Below are 13957 nucleotides of genomic sequence, written 5' to 3'. Positions count from 1 at the left end.
TTACCCAGTGAGTTGTTGTGATCTGGAAGGCGCTGCCTCAAAGGGCGGTGGAAACAGATTCAACAGGAACTTTCGGAAGGGAATTGGACAAATAGTTGAAGGGGAACATTTGCAGAAATGTGTGGGGAAGAGAGGAGGAATGAGAGCTTGGAGAGAGAGGGGCATACACGGTGGGCCAAATAGCCTACTTGTGTGAATCTACCAGAATGATAAGTAATCTAACATCACTCAAGAAGGTAGAGGGGGCCTTGATTAGGTTGATTGGCTGTGCTAAATTGCCCCTTAGTGTCAGGGGGACTAGCAGGGTAAATACGTGGGGTTACAGGGAAAGGGCCTGGGGTGGGATTGTAGTCGGTGCAGGCCTGATGGGCCGAATGTCCTCCTTTAGCACTGTGGGGATTCTATGATTCTATGAGTTAATATCCTGTGTGAGGGACAGTACCTCTGAGAGTGCTGCACTCTCTAAGCACAGCCTAGGTTTTGAGTTGTGGTCTCTGGATTAGGGGTTTGAACTCACCACCTATGGATGCTGAAAGCTACACACTGAGCTGTAAATGGCACAGGTGAAGCCATGGAGCCTCGGACTGGTTGCGGCTGTGGAATATCCGACGTACCTGTCGCCAGTGGATGCTATGACAATCTCATCGCCTGGTCCCCAGGTCACAGCTTTCTGTAAAAGGAGGGTTTTGGAACCTGCTTCAGCCGTCTCTGCTAAACGAGTCCAGGTTACAGGGACGGGGAAGCCTAATAGAAGAAAATAACAAGCCCTGGTCATAGGAAAACTACAATTTACTGCATTTGCAACAAAGCCACTCCTTGAAATGTTTGTGAACTGTCACAAACTTTCAACTGAGAGAGAGAGAGAAATAACTCAATATTTGTGACACCTGTCACAATCTCAGGATGTTGCTGTGCAGCCAATCGCGTACTTGTGAAGAGTAGTCACTGACATGACGTCGGGAATGTGACAGAAATGCACAGTAAGATCCCACACAGTGATATTGACCAGATAATCTGCTCTTTTCAGTGGAGAGAGTCAGATTGATATGGACAATAACTGACACTTTTTAAAATTCATTTGAGGGACATGGGTGTCGCCGGCTGGGCCAGCATTTATTGTCCCTCCCTAGATGCCTGAGGGCAGTTAATAGTCAACAATGTTGCTGTGGCTCTGGAGTCACATGTGGGCCAGACCGGGTAAGGACGGCAGATTTCCTTCCCTAAAGGACATTAGTGAATCAGATGGGTTTTCCCAACAATCGACAATGGTTTCATGGTCATCAGTAGATTCTTAATTCCAGATACTTTTTATTGAATTCAAATTCCACCAGCTGCCGTGGCGGGATTCGAACCCGGGTCCCCGGAACATTAGCTGAGTTTCTGGATTAATAGTCCAGCGATAATATCACTAGGCCATCGCCTCCCCATCTGTGGTTATAATATTCTAACAAAGTGTCAACTCCCTCTATGCCACTCCTAGAATGTGACTGTTTCGATTTTCTCATATCCTTTGCTTGCTATCGTAAGTGGCATCGATTGTACGGGACAGAAATTAATTACACAACTAAACACAACCAGAGAGTGCTGGATAAACTGAGTCTGGCAGCCTCTGTGGAGAGAGAAACAGAGTTAACGTTTAAAGTGGAACATGATTCTCTAGCTCCAAAGAAGAGTCGCACAGAACTCGAAGCATGAACTGTGTTTCTCTCCATCTGACCTGCCGACAACTTTTAAACATTTTTACTCCATTCTTAAAGTTGCAAAGCCAAAGCTCAGAGTGGACCAGACAGACCCGAATCCATCTCCTCGCTGGCTTCTCAAACCAAATTCCAATTCATGGTCTCCACAAGAGAGACAAACAAGATCCAAGCTGACAAAAAAAGCATTGGACCTGATCTTAGGCTGGATCTAATGCTTGATCCTTGCTTAAAGGCTGGAGAAACTCACCCCTGCCCACTGAATACAATCAGCATTTCCAAAACCGCTCTTAAACCCTGTGTTGTTCCGTCAGCATGTTCCGCCCCCCCCTTCACAGCAGAGAGCAAACACCTAAAGAACTTTCAATTACACCCAGTGGCATGGAGCTGTTTACTGAGCTGTTTATTTTATTGACCCGTTTAGTGATTGATTGTGGTGAATGAACTAACTGCTCAATAGTCCCACACGTCACAGCTGGAGGGGTAGATGGTAATGAAGACAAAGAATTCAGCTTTTCATCTGAAGATTAACTTGGGAAAAATAACACGACTTGCAGGGTTTAAGATAAATTCAGATTACACTACTGCAGATATTTAAAGTTGGAAATTTGTTAAAAGATGTTTCAGAGTGAACACCTCCCTCTCTCTTTCTCTGTTAGAGATCCTGGTTCCTGTCTCCTGTTCAAATCTTTCCCAATGGGTCTGATAACACTGAGTGTCTTGGAATGGTTTAGCACATTAAGGATGCTATATAAATGCAGGTTGTCGGTATTTGATAACTTCAATGCAAGCAGGCTTTTTCCACTGAGGCTAGGGGAGAAAAAAACCAGAGGGCATGGGTTAAGGGTGAAAGGAGAAAAGTTTAAAGGGAATATTAGGGGGGGCTTCTTCACGCAGAGAGTGGTGGGAGTGTGGAATGAGCTGCCGGATAAAGTGGTAAATGCGGGGTCACTTTTAACATTTAAGAAAAACTTGGACGGGTTCATGGATGAGAGGGGGTGGAGGGATATGGTCCAAGTGCAGGTCAGTGGGACTAGGCAAAAAATGGTTTGGCACAGACAAGAAGGGCCAAAAGGCCTGTTTCTGAGCTGTATTTTCTATGGTTCTATGGTTCAGTTTGCATTCAGCAGCAGACACTTACCGTGAAGGTCCAGGGTCCCGTGTCGAACAGCAAGTGTCTTGGCTCCATACAGGGGCAGCTCCCTTGCCCGCAGGTGACCGTGTAATGTGATTATCGCTTTGTGTGTGAATGGGTGGGCTTCAGTTCCAATCTAACCACAAGAAAACACTTGAAAAAGTTGTTTGAATGGCAGTGGTCCCCTTTTAAACAGCATTGTAACCCTCAGTGTCCAACCTGTCAGCAAACACCCGGAAAATGGGATCGATCTTTCCCTAAGCAACACTCCCAGGAGGGGATAGATTGGGAGTGAGAGTTGTAGGGAGGTTAGAGTGGAGAATTCAAGGCTGAATCCCCCCCAATCTTCCCCCGTGTCCTACACTGATGTGAAATCAGGGGCTGCTGTCTCTGATCTCCCCCCTCAGGAGGATCTGTGAGCCTGGATCGGATCTGGGAGTGAGCGCTCAGAGATTCAGACCCCGAGCTCCCTCTGTCTGCGGCTAAACTGGTGTCACAGAAACATGTTGGAAAAAGCTGCAGCTGCTGCCTTAGGGAACCAATAACCAAGCAGTAACTCTGTTCCCCACAAAGCGGTTACTGACCTCAATAATCACATTGCCCGAGAGAAACTTCCATTTCATCACAAACTGCCCTCCATCAGTCCAAAATGTTTACAGCAGCCAGGAAGCCAATGCCAGAGATCAGACAGGGCGTATTGAACCCCTCGGGGCCCTCCGGGGGTGCTTGTTGAGGGCTGTGTCCTCCGGAGGCTGGCTGTTTGGAAGAGCAGTGGAAGAGGCGAACTGGCCGGGAAGAGACCTGTACAACTCCTCAGAGCACTTGTCTACCTCTGCAGGTGATGTAGGAGAGAGACAGCCATACCAGCGTGAGGCTTTGAGCCACAGCAGACAACACTTAACACAGATTTGAGTGGCACAGTGCAAAGCAATGTCTCCGAGACAGAAAGGTGCCTCGTGCTAAAACCTTCCGAAACCAACTAGCTCAGAATGAGGACAATCTGCCTCTCCACTTTGCCGGAATCGGCATGGCGGGGGGAGGGTGGGGGGACTGGAAAATCCCTTCCCCACATTGTATCACTTCCTTTTTCCAAATACATGTCCAAATTCCTTCTAAATGAGATAGAAAATGGATTTATCTAAAGTCAGTGTGAAGCTAGACCCATCTACACCACCCAGAAAAGGCTGAAACATGGGCTTTGGTCTGGGTGCTGTTACCTGGAGCGTTCCTCCGTCTGTGATGAGAATGTTTTCAGACTGTAGTTCAATGTTAGCTTCATCAAACACAAGGGTCCCACCTGCAGACGAGAGATTGGTGTTCAGAGCAGGACACAGCACCAAGAAACAAGTCACACAACACTCTGTACCAAGAGAATATTCCCACTCTGAAAGGAGATTCAAACTTGCGGCCATCAGTATTAAAGAGTCAGGACCTTCACATCCACACCATGGCAGAGACTTCAACCCAACTGGAACAATGGGCCGAATGGCCTCCTTCTGAGCTGTAACCATTCTATTGACTCGGGGTACACAGGTGAAAGGTCAGTGAGTACCCCGGTCTCTCTCAGTACGAGGCCCTATCTTGGGCTGCACAATGATACCTCGATATCTCAGGTCACTGGGGCTTTTAACATGTTTACCTTGAATGACAAGCATCTTCAGGATGGGGGTATTCTGGTCCAGTAATATCGTCTGTCCTTTGGTGATAACAACCAGTGAACCTTTCTCCGGGGGGGACTGACCTCCCCAGGTGTAACGCGAGGACCAGACATCGACATAGTTGAACTCTGCACAATCCTGGAACAGAACAAAGAACATTCTGGTCTGTCAGCGCATTATTACCTCTCCCTGAAATACAAACAGGGTTTCGAACAAAATCAATCGCCAAGCCTGTGACATTCAGAGTCTGTGATCTCAAACCACTTTGACATTTCAGTATCGAACTGACTGCAACTCTCCGGCAGGTTCAGCTAAATCCCAGGATAACTCCGGAATGGGGGAATCTCTACATCTGTCCCTTTGCTTCTCAGCTTCAGCGCTCACTCCTATGCTGTGTGTATCGGCTTGGAAGCAAAGTGGAGGCAGTTTTTCACACTGATATTACATGGCCGTGTGGAACTGTTGCACCAGACCCTATTCCACCATCAGCCCCAAGAAACCAACCCCTACCCGTCCCTCCCACAATACAGGCCTTGGGTGGTCAGGTTCTCTTACCGTTTTGGCAATGCCCTTTCCCCTGACGTTGACGATGACTTTAGTTAGTTGGGATGGTAAATGTGGATTGGTGACACACACAATACTGGTTTCATTCGCGGATTGGATCTCACAGGGAGTTTCAGCAATGGTGACAATATTCCCACTGATGTCTGAACTGAGAGAGGAAACAGGACATTGTTAGAGAATCATCGCACTCCCCCTCCTTGCATACCCCCTCCCCCCACACTCCCCTCTCCCCACACTCTCCCCCTTCCCCCGCACTCCACCCTGCACTCCCCCCCCACCGCATTCCCCCCTCCCCCCCGCACTCACTCCCCATCCCTGCACTCAGCCCCCCACATCCTCGAACTCCCCCCCCATCCCTGCACTTCCCCCTCACTCACCTCCCATCCCCGCACTCCCCCCCCTTCCCCGCATCTCATTATGTGATGGCACAGAGACAACTTTTCTAAACTTCATTTGTAATCTCCCGTTGTCTCCTGACCAACATCTAAACGTGAGCCGTCAGACCCAGGACTCCTGTTCCATTGCTGGGAGAGTGACACACAGTTGGCAGTATAACTCTGAGCTGGTAGCCTGACGTCATTCCAGATTGGGATGTGGAATAAGGAGCTGTGATGTTAAGTGTAAGTAACAGTGTGACTGGCACTCAAATACTCGGCTGTGAGCTGGGACTGTATCTCACTGAGGACTGACTGGTTTCTGGGGGAGGGGAGAGTCACTAAGTGGCAAAAATCATAGAATCATAGAATCCCTACAGTGCAGAAGGAGGCCATTCAGCCCATCGAGTCTGCACCGACAACAAACCCACCCCAGGCCCTATCCCCATAACCCCACACATTTATCACGCTAATCCCTCTATCCTACACATCTCAGGACACTAAGGGGAAATTTAGCATGGCCAATCAACCTACCCGCACATCTTTGGAGTGTGGGAGGGAGGGAACTGGAGTATCCGGAGGAAACCCACGCAGACACGGGGAGAACGTGCAAACTCCACATAGACAGTGACCCGAGGCCGGAATTGAACCCGGGTCTCTGGAGCTCTGAGGCAGCAGTGCTAACCACTGTGCCCCCATTCCGGTGAAAAATAGGGTGAAAATAAGAAGGAGATTTTGTATATGAATCATTATTTTATACTGCCGATCGTGTCCTCTGTATAAGAATAGTGTATTCTTTAATATAAATGAGTTCTATTAACTGTAACAAATAAGAACAAAGAACAAAGAAAATTACAGCACAGGAACAGGCCCTTCGGCCCTCCAAGCCTGCACCGACCACGCTGCCCGACTGAACTAAAACCCCTACCCTTCCGGGGACCATATAAGAACATAAGAACATAAGAAATAGGAGCAGGAGTAGGCCATCTAGCCCCTCGAGCCTGCCCCGCCATTCAATAAGATCATGGCTGATCTGAAGTGGATCAGGACCACTTACCCGCCTGATCCCTATAACCCCTAATTCCCTGACCGATCAGGAATCCATCTATCCATGATTTAAACATATTCACCGAGGTAGCCTCCACCACTTCAGTGGGCAGAGAATTCCAGAGATTCACCACCCTCTGAGAGAAGAAGTTCCTCCTCAACTCTGTCCTAAACTGACCCCCCTTTATTTTGAGGCTGTGCCCTCTAGTTCTAGCTTCCTTTCTAAGTGGAAAGAATCTCTCCACCTCTACCCTATCCGGCCCCTTCATTATCTTATAGGTCTCTATTAGATCCCCCCTCAGCCTTCTAAATTCCAACGAGTACAAACCCAATCTGCTCAGTCTCTCCCCATAATCAACACCCCTCATCTCTGGTATCAACCTGGTGAACCTTCTCTGCACTCCCTCCAAGGCCAATATATCCTTCCGCAAATAAGGGGACCAATACTGCACACAGTATTCCAGCTGCGGCCTCACCAATGCCCTATACAGATGCAGCAAGACATCTCTGCTTTTATATTCTATCCCCCTTGCGATATAGGCCAACATCCCATTTGCCTTCTTGATCACCTGTTGCACCTGCAGACTGGGTTTTTGCGTCTCATGCACAAGGACCCCCAGGTCCCTCTGCACAGCAGCATGTTGTAATTTCTTTCCATTTAGATAATAATCCAAGTTGCTATTATTTCTTCCAAAGTGAATAACCTCGCATTTGTTAACGTTATACTCCATCTGCCAGATCCTCGCCCACTCACTCAGCCTGTCCAAATCTCTCTGCAGACCTTCTACGCCCTCCACATGATTCACTTATCCCTCTATTCCCATCCTATTCATGTATTTGTCAAGATGCCCCTTAAACTCACTATTGCATCTGCTTCCACTAGCTCCCCCGGCAGCGAGTTCCAGGCACCCACCACCTTGTGTGTAAAAAACTTGCCTTGTACATCTCCTTTAAACCTTGCTCCTCGCACCTTAAACCTGTGCCCCCTAGTAATTGACTCTTCCACCCTGGGAAAAAGCTTCCACTCTGTCCATGCCCCTCATAATCTTGTAGCCTTCTATCAGTTCACCCCTCAACCTCTGTCGTTCCAGTGAGAACAAACCAGGTTTCTCCAACCTCTCCTCATAGCTAATGCCCTCTATACCAGGCAACATCCTGGTAAATCTTTTCTGTACCCTCTCCAAAGCCTCCACATCCTTCTGGTAGTGTGGCAACCAGAATGGAACACTATATTCCAAGTGCGGCCTAACTAAGGTTCTATAAAGCTGCAACATGACTTGCCCATTTTTAAACTCAATGCCGTATGCCTTCTTGACTACCTTCACCTGCATTGCTGCTTTCAGTGACCTGTGTACCTGTACACCCAGATCCCTCCGCCAATCAATACTCAAGGTTTCTGCCATTTACTGTATATTTCCTATCTTTATTAGACCTTCCAAAATGCATTATCTCACATTTGTCCGGATTAAACTCCATCTGCCATCTCTCCGCCCAAGCCTCTAACCTATCTATATCCTGCTGTATCCTCTGATGATCCTCATCACTGTCCGCAAATCCACCAACCTTTGTGTCGTCCGCAAACTTACTAAGCAATCCAGTTACATTTTCCTCCAAATCATTTATACATATTACAAACAGCAAAGGTCCCAGCACTGATCCCTGCGGATCACCACTTGTCACAGCTCTCCATTCAGAAACGCATCCTTCCACTGCTACCCTCTGTCTTCTTTGACTGAGCCACTTCTGTATCCACCTTGGCAGTTCACCTCTGACTCCATGCGACTTCACCTTCTGCACCAGTCTGCCATGAGGGATCTTGTCAAAGGCCTTACTGAAGTCCATGTAGACAACATCCACTGCCCTACCCTCATCAATCATCTTCGTCACTTCCTCGAAAAACTCGATCAAGTTAGTGAGACACGACCTCCCCTTCACAAAACCATGTTGCCTCTCACTAATACGTCCACTTATTTCCAAGTGGGAATAAATCCTGTCTCGAAGAATCCTCTCCGATAATTTCCCTACCACTGACGTCAGGCTCACCGGTCTGTAATGACCTGGATTATCCTTGCTACCCTTCTTAAACAAAGGAACAATATTGGCTATTCTCCAATCCTCTGGGACCTCCCCTGTAAGAAGTTTAACAACACCAGTTTAAAGTCCAACAGGTTTATTTGGTAGCAAAAGCCACACAAGCTTTCGGAGCTCTAAGCCCCTTCTTCAGGTGAGTGGGAATTCTGTTCACAAACAGAGCTTATAAAGACACAGACTCAATTTACATGAATAATGGTTGGTCACATCATGACCTCCCCTGTAGTCAGTGAGGATACAAAGATTTCTCTCAAGGCCCCAGCAATTTCCTCCCTTGCCTCTCTCAGTATTCTGGGGTATATCCCATCAGGCCCTGGGGACTTGTCTACCTTAATGTTTCTCAAGAAGCCCAATACCTCCTCCTTTTTGATCTCAACATGACTCAAACTATCTACACACCCTTTCCCAGATTCATCATCCACCAAGTCCTTCTCTTTGGTGAATACTGATGCAAAGTACTCATTTAATACCTCGCCCATTTTCTCTGGCTCCATGCATAGATTTCCTCCTCTGTTCTTGTGTGGGCCAACCCTCTCCCTGGCTACCCTCTTGCTCTTTATATATGTATAAAAAGCCTTGGGATTTTCCTTAATCCTGCTGGCCAATGATTTTTCATGACCCCTTTTAGCCCTCCTTACTCCTTTCTTAAGTTTCTTTCTACTTTCCTTGTATTCCACACTTGCTTCGTGTGTTCCCAGCCTCCTAACCTTGACAAATGCTTCCTTTTTCTCTTTGACTAGGTTCACAATATCTCTCGTTATCCAAGGTTCCCAAAACTTGCCATACTTATCCTTCATCCTTACAGGAATGTGCCGGTCCTGAATCCCTATCAACTTACACTTGAAAGCCTCCCACATACCAGATGTTGATTTGCCCTCAAACATCTGCCCCCAATCTACATTCTTCAGTTCCTGCCTAATATTGTTATAATTAGTCTTCTCCCAGTTTAGCTTGAGGACTACACTTATCTTTATCCATCAGTACCTTAAAGCTTACTGAATTGTGGTCACTGTTCCCGAACTGCTCCCCAACTGAAACATCGCCCACCTGGCCGGGCTCATTCCCCAATACCAGGTCCAGTATGGCCCCTTCCCCAGTTGGACTATCTACATATTGCTTCAAGAAGTCCTCCTGGATGCTCCTTACAAACTCTGCCCCATCCACGCCCCTAGCACTAATTGAGTCCCAGTCAATATAGGGGAAATTAAAATCTCCCACCACAACAACCCTGTTACTTTTACAAGTAACAAATGGAGTGTGAAAGTGTTTGAACGTTGCTGTGAGTGTGCTGCCTGGGGTAATTTTGGATTCACCTGAAGTTGCTGCCAGTGATGGTCAGGTAGGTGCCTCCCGCAGTCCCCCCTCTCTGAGGGTTAATAGCTGTGATGACTGGGCTCAAAGCCGATCTGTATGTGAAGCCGGCAGATAGTTTGCTCAAATCTTTCCCGTTAACAACACACACGTCACATGTCAGCTGGGGGTCGGTACCTGTGCAGGGAAATTTCAAAAAGGATCAATTCACATCCACCCAAAGACAGCGATTGCTGGTAACTCACAAAGTGGCTCATCAATCTCCGGAATGCCAGGATTCATCCGGTTTGTGGGGGAGTCTAAAACTAGAGAGCGTAGGTTTAAGGTGAGAGGGGAGAGATACAAAAGGGCCCAGAGGGGCAATTTTTTCACGCAGAGGGTGGTGAGTGTCTGGAACAAGCTGCCAGTCGTGGCAGTTGAGGTGGGTACAGTTTTGTCTTTTAAAAAGCATTTAAACAGTTACATGGGTACGATGGGTATAGAGGGATATGGGCCAAACGCGGGCAATTGGGACTAGCTTAGTGGTTTAAAAAAAATGGTGGCATGGACAAGTTGGGCCGAAGGGCCTGTTTCCATGCTGTAAACTTCTTTATGACCCCGGACATTTTCTCTTCCACCTTCTTCCGTTGGGAAAAAGATACAAAAGTCTGAAGTCACGTACCAACCGACTCAAGAACAGCTTCTTCCCTGCTGTCATCAGACTTTTGAATGGACCTACCTCGCATTAAGTTGATCTTTCTCTACACCCTAGCTATGACTGTAACACTACATTCTGTACTCTCTCCTTTCCTTCTCTATGAACGGTATGCTTTGTCTGTATAGTGCAAGAAACAATACTTTTCACTGTATACTAATACATGTGACAATAATAAATCAAATCAAATCAGTGGGGTGAGAAATAGCTGGACTCAAATTTTCAAAATATGCTGAAAAAAATCATTCAAAATATTGTGCATTGTCTTTATGTTGTGTGGAAATATTTTTATTTATTAGTTATTAAAATACTGGGGAGAGTGGGGAGGATCGAGAAACCTCTCGAACGTGTAGGGGAGATTCTGTCAGCAATCCAATTGGCTGTCGGAAGGCGGATTTCCACAGGATGAGCGAATTCGACAGCCAATGGGATGAGAGTGGGGGCGGAGATGTTGGAGGCGAGAGGTCACGTGATGGAGTCTCCAGAAATACATCCAATCAGAGTTGGCCACCCTAGGAGAGAAGCTGTGCCAGCACCAAGTGAGGGGCAACTCGAGATGGGTGATAAATACTGGCCTGGCTGGCGATACCCACACCCCAGCCTCTCACTGAGGCGAGACCCAGCAACCCGACACCTGCTCTGAAACCTGTTACTCGCAGCAAGAAAAAAGCCAGATCTAATCACCGAGTGAAGCTTACCATTGTGTAGTGGCAGCTGACAACACAGAGTGCTGGAGTTGGAGCCCGTTGACAGCACTCTGCATTCACCATCACACACAAACACGCGGGAGACTTGATGGTCGAATCCAACACCTCGAATGGTCAAAATCAAACCACCACCAAAACCCCCTGTACACCAGAAAAGAAAAGATTAAAACACAATGAAATTGGTGTGGGAGTGCCCCCTGGTATGTACCTAGATCCTGAGGTTCTTGACAAGTCATTTAAATCTGTGATTTAGAGTCATTCACTGTTGGTGGTAGTCTGATCTGGAGTTTCAATGGATATATATTGCTCTGTAAGACCCGATTCTGATCTCACACAGAGGGTGCTTAGTGTTTGGAATTATACAGTAAATGGTAGAGCCCTTAGAAATATTAGCATACAGAGGGATCTAGGTGTGCAGATCCACAGTTCCCTGAAGGTGGCAACTCAGGTGGACAAGGTGGTTAAGGCGGTGTATGGCATGCTGGCCTTCATCAGTCAGGACGCTGAGTATAGGAATTGGAGAATCATGGTGCAGCTGTATCAGACTTTGGTTAGGCTGCATTTGGAGTATTGTGTACAATTCTGGTCGCCACACTACCGGAAGGATGTTGCTGCGTTGGAAAGGGTGCAGAAGAGATTTACCAGGATGTTGCCTGGTTTGGAGGATATGGACTATGAAGAAAGGTTGAACAAACTTGGATTGTTTTCATTGGAGCATTGGAGGATGAGGGGGGACCTGATAGAGGTTTACAAGATTACTGCAGGTTTGGATAGAGTGGATAATCAGAGTCCTCCCTGAGCGCTACATCTGTGGGAAATGCATCCAGTTGCAGATGCTCACCGAACGCATGGATTGGTTAGAGCAACAGCTGGAGGCACTGAGGAGCACACAATTAGCTGGAATTGTTCTAGACAATAGCTGCAGAGATGTGGTCACACCCAAGGTGCAGAAAGATAGATGGGTGACTGCCAGATGGGGTAGACAGTCAGTGCAGGAGTCCCCTATGGCTGTCCTCCTATTTAACAAGTATGCCATTTTGGTTTAATGATGAGGAGGAAGGTCCATCAGGGGACAGCAACAGCAGTGGCCAGAGTGAAGGCACCTCGGCTGGCCCTGCTGCACAGAGTGGGGGTACAAAGTGTAGCAAAGCAATAGTGGTCGGGGATTCAATAGTCAGGGGCACAGACAGGCGCTTCTGTGGCCGCGAAAGGGACTCCAGGACAGACGTTTGCCTCCCTGGTGCCAGTCCTGGATGTCTCTGAGCGGGTGCAAAGCATCCTAAAATGGGAGGGAAATCAGTTATTGTCCACATGGGCATAAATGCCATAGCTCGAAAGAGTAGCGAGGTCCTGCAACAGCAATTTAGTGAGTTAGGTCAAAGATTAAAAAGCAGGACCTCTACGGTAGTAATCTCAGGATTACTCCTCGTATCGCGTGCTAGTGAGGCTAGGAACAGGGAGATAGTGCAGCTGAACATGTGGATAAAGAACTGGTGCAGAAGGGAGGGCTTCAGATTTGTGGATCATTGGGATGTCTTCCAGGGACCATTGCTGTGGCTCTGGACTCACATGTAGGCTGTACTGGGTAAGGACGGCAGATTTAGTTCCCTAAAGGACATTAGTGAATATAGAATCATAGAATCCTACAGTGCAGAAGGAGGCCATTCGGCCCATTGAGTCTGCACCGACCACAATCCCACCAAGGCCCTTTCCCTGCAACCCTACATATTTACCCTGCTAATCCCCTGATATTCGGGTCAATTTAGCATGGCCAATTAACCTAATCCGCACATCTTTGGAATGTGGGAGGAAACCGGAGCACCCGGAAGAAACCCACGCAGACACGGGGAAGAACGTGCAAACTCTGCAGTCACCCAAGGCCGGAATTGAAACCGGGCCCCTGGCGCTGTGAGACAGAGTGCTAACCACTGTGCCACCGTGCTGCCCCTAATATGAGTTTTCACAACAAGCCAATAGCTTCATAGTCTCTTCCACTGAATTCAAATTCTCAAACCGCGCACACTGGGAATGGGGCCCACTTCCTGGGATTCCTGATCTCAGAATGGAACAGCTACCCAATCATACACACTTCAATCCCATTTCTTTACTGTCTTTCCAAAGGTATTTCGGAAGAATCGGGACTCTGTACTTGCCTTCAGTTGGAGAGATGCTGGTTATATTGAATTGATAATGAAATGAAAGCCAGGTTGGTGCATTGCCCCTTCTGACATGTCTCACTGCAATGGGGAAAGTACCGCCAGCGTGAGGACCCAAAATGCACTCAACACAACTATCATTAATCGCAGTCACATTACACAAGACACCGTCTATCGACACAGTGAGATCCGAGACAACAGATCCAAAACCCGACCCAACGATGGTGACTGTTGATCCACTTACACCTGAAAATAAGGAGAGGGAAAGGATTCAGAGAATCTTCAAATTGTTGATGCGTTTATGGGGAGGGTTAGCATTTGGAATTAGGGTTCGCGTTGGAATTAGGGTTAGTGTTGGGGTTAGGGTTATTTGGGTTCGGGTTATTTGAGATAGGGTTATTTCGGTTAGGGTTATGTGGGTTAGGGTTATTTGGGTTAGGGTTATTTCGGTTAGGGTTTGGGTTTGGGTTATTTGGGTTCGGGTTATTTGGGTATGATACAGAAACATTTCAGAAGATTCCAT

General features: G+C 47.4%; 1 protein-coding gene across 1 annotated transcript in view; it reads right to left on the bottom strand.

Moving 5' to 3' along the window:
- pkhd1l1.1 (PKHD1 like 1, tandem duplicate 1) overlaps window positions 1-13957 on the bottom strand; it is a 169579-nt gene that overhangs the window by 69283 nt on the left and 86339 nt on the right. The window contains exons 39-46 of the mRNA XM_078215522.1: window positions 13432-13680; window positions 11270-11419; window positions 9880-10054; window positions 5046-5202; window positions 4472-4628; window positions 4050-4129; window positions 2839-2968; window positions 615-744 (exon numbers count right to left, since the gene is read on the bottom strand). Coding sequence (XP_078071648.1) covers window positions 615-744; window positions 2839-2968; window positions 4050-4129; window positions 4472-4628; window positions 5046-5202; window positions 9880-10054; window positions 11270-11419; window positions 13432-13680 — 1228 coding nt within the window. The remainder of the gene's footprint in view (window positions 1-614; window positions 745-2838; window positions 2969-4049; window positions 4130-4471; window positions 4629-5045; window positions 5203-9879; window positions 10055-11269; window positions 11420-13431; window positions 13681-13957) is intronic.

Source organism: Mustelus asterias, chromosome 7, assembly GCF_964213995.1.
Source record: "Mustelus asterias chromosome 7, sMusAst1.hap1.1, whole genome shotgun sequence".
NCBI lineage: Eukaryota > Metazoa > Chordata > Chondrichthyes > Carcharhiniformes > Triakidae > Mustelus > Mustelus asterias.
This window is presented reverse-complemented; position numbering and strand designations above follow the sequence as displayed.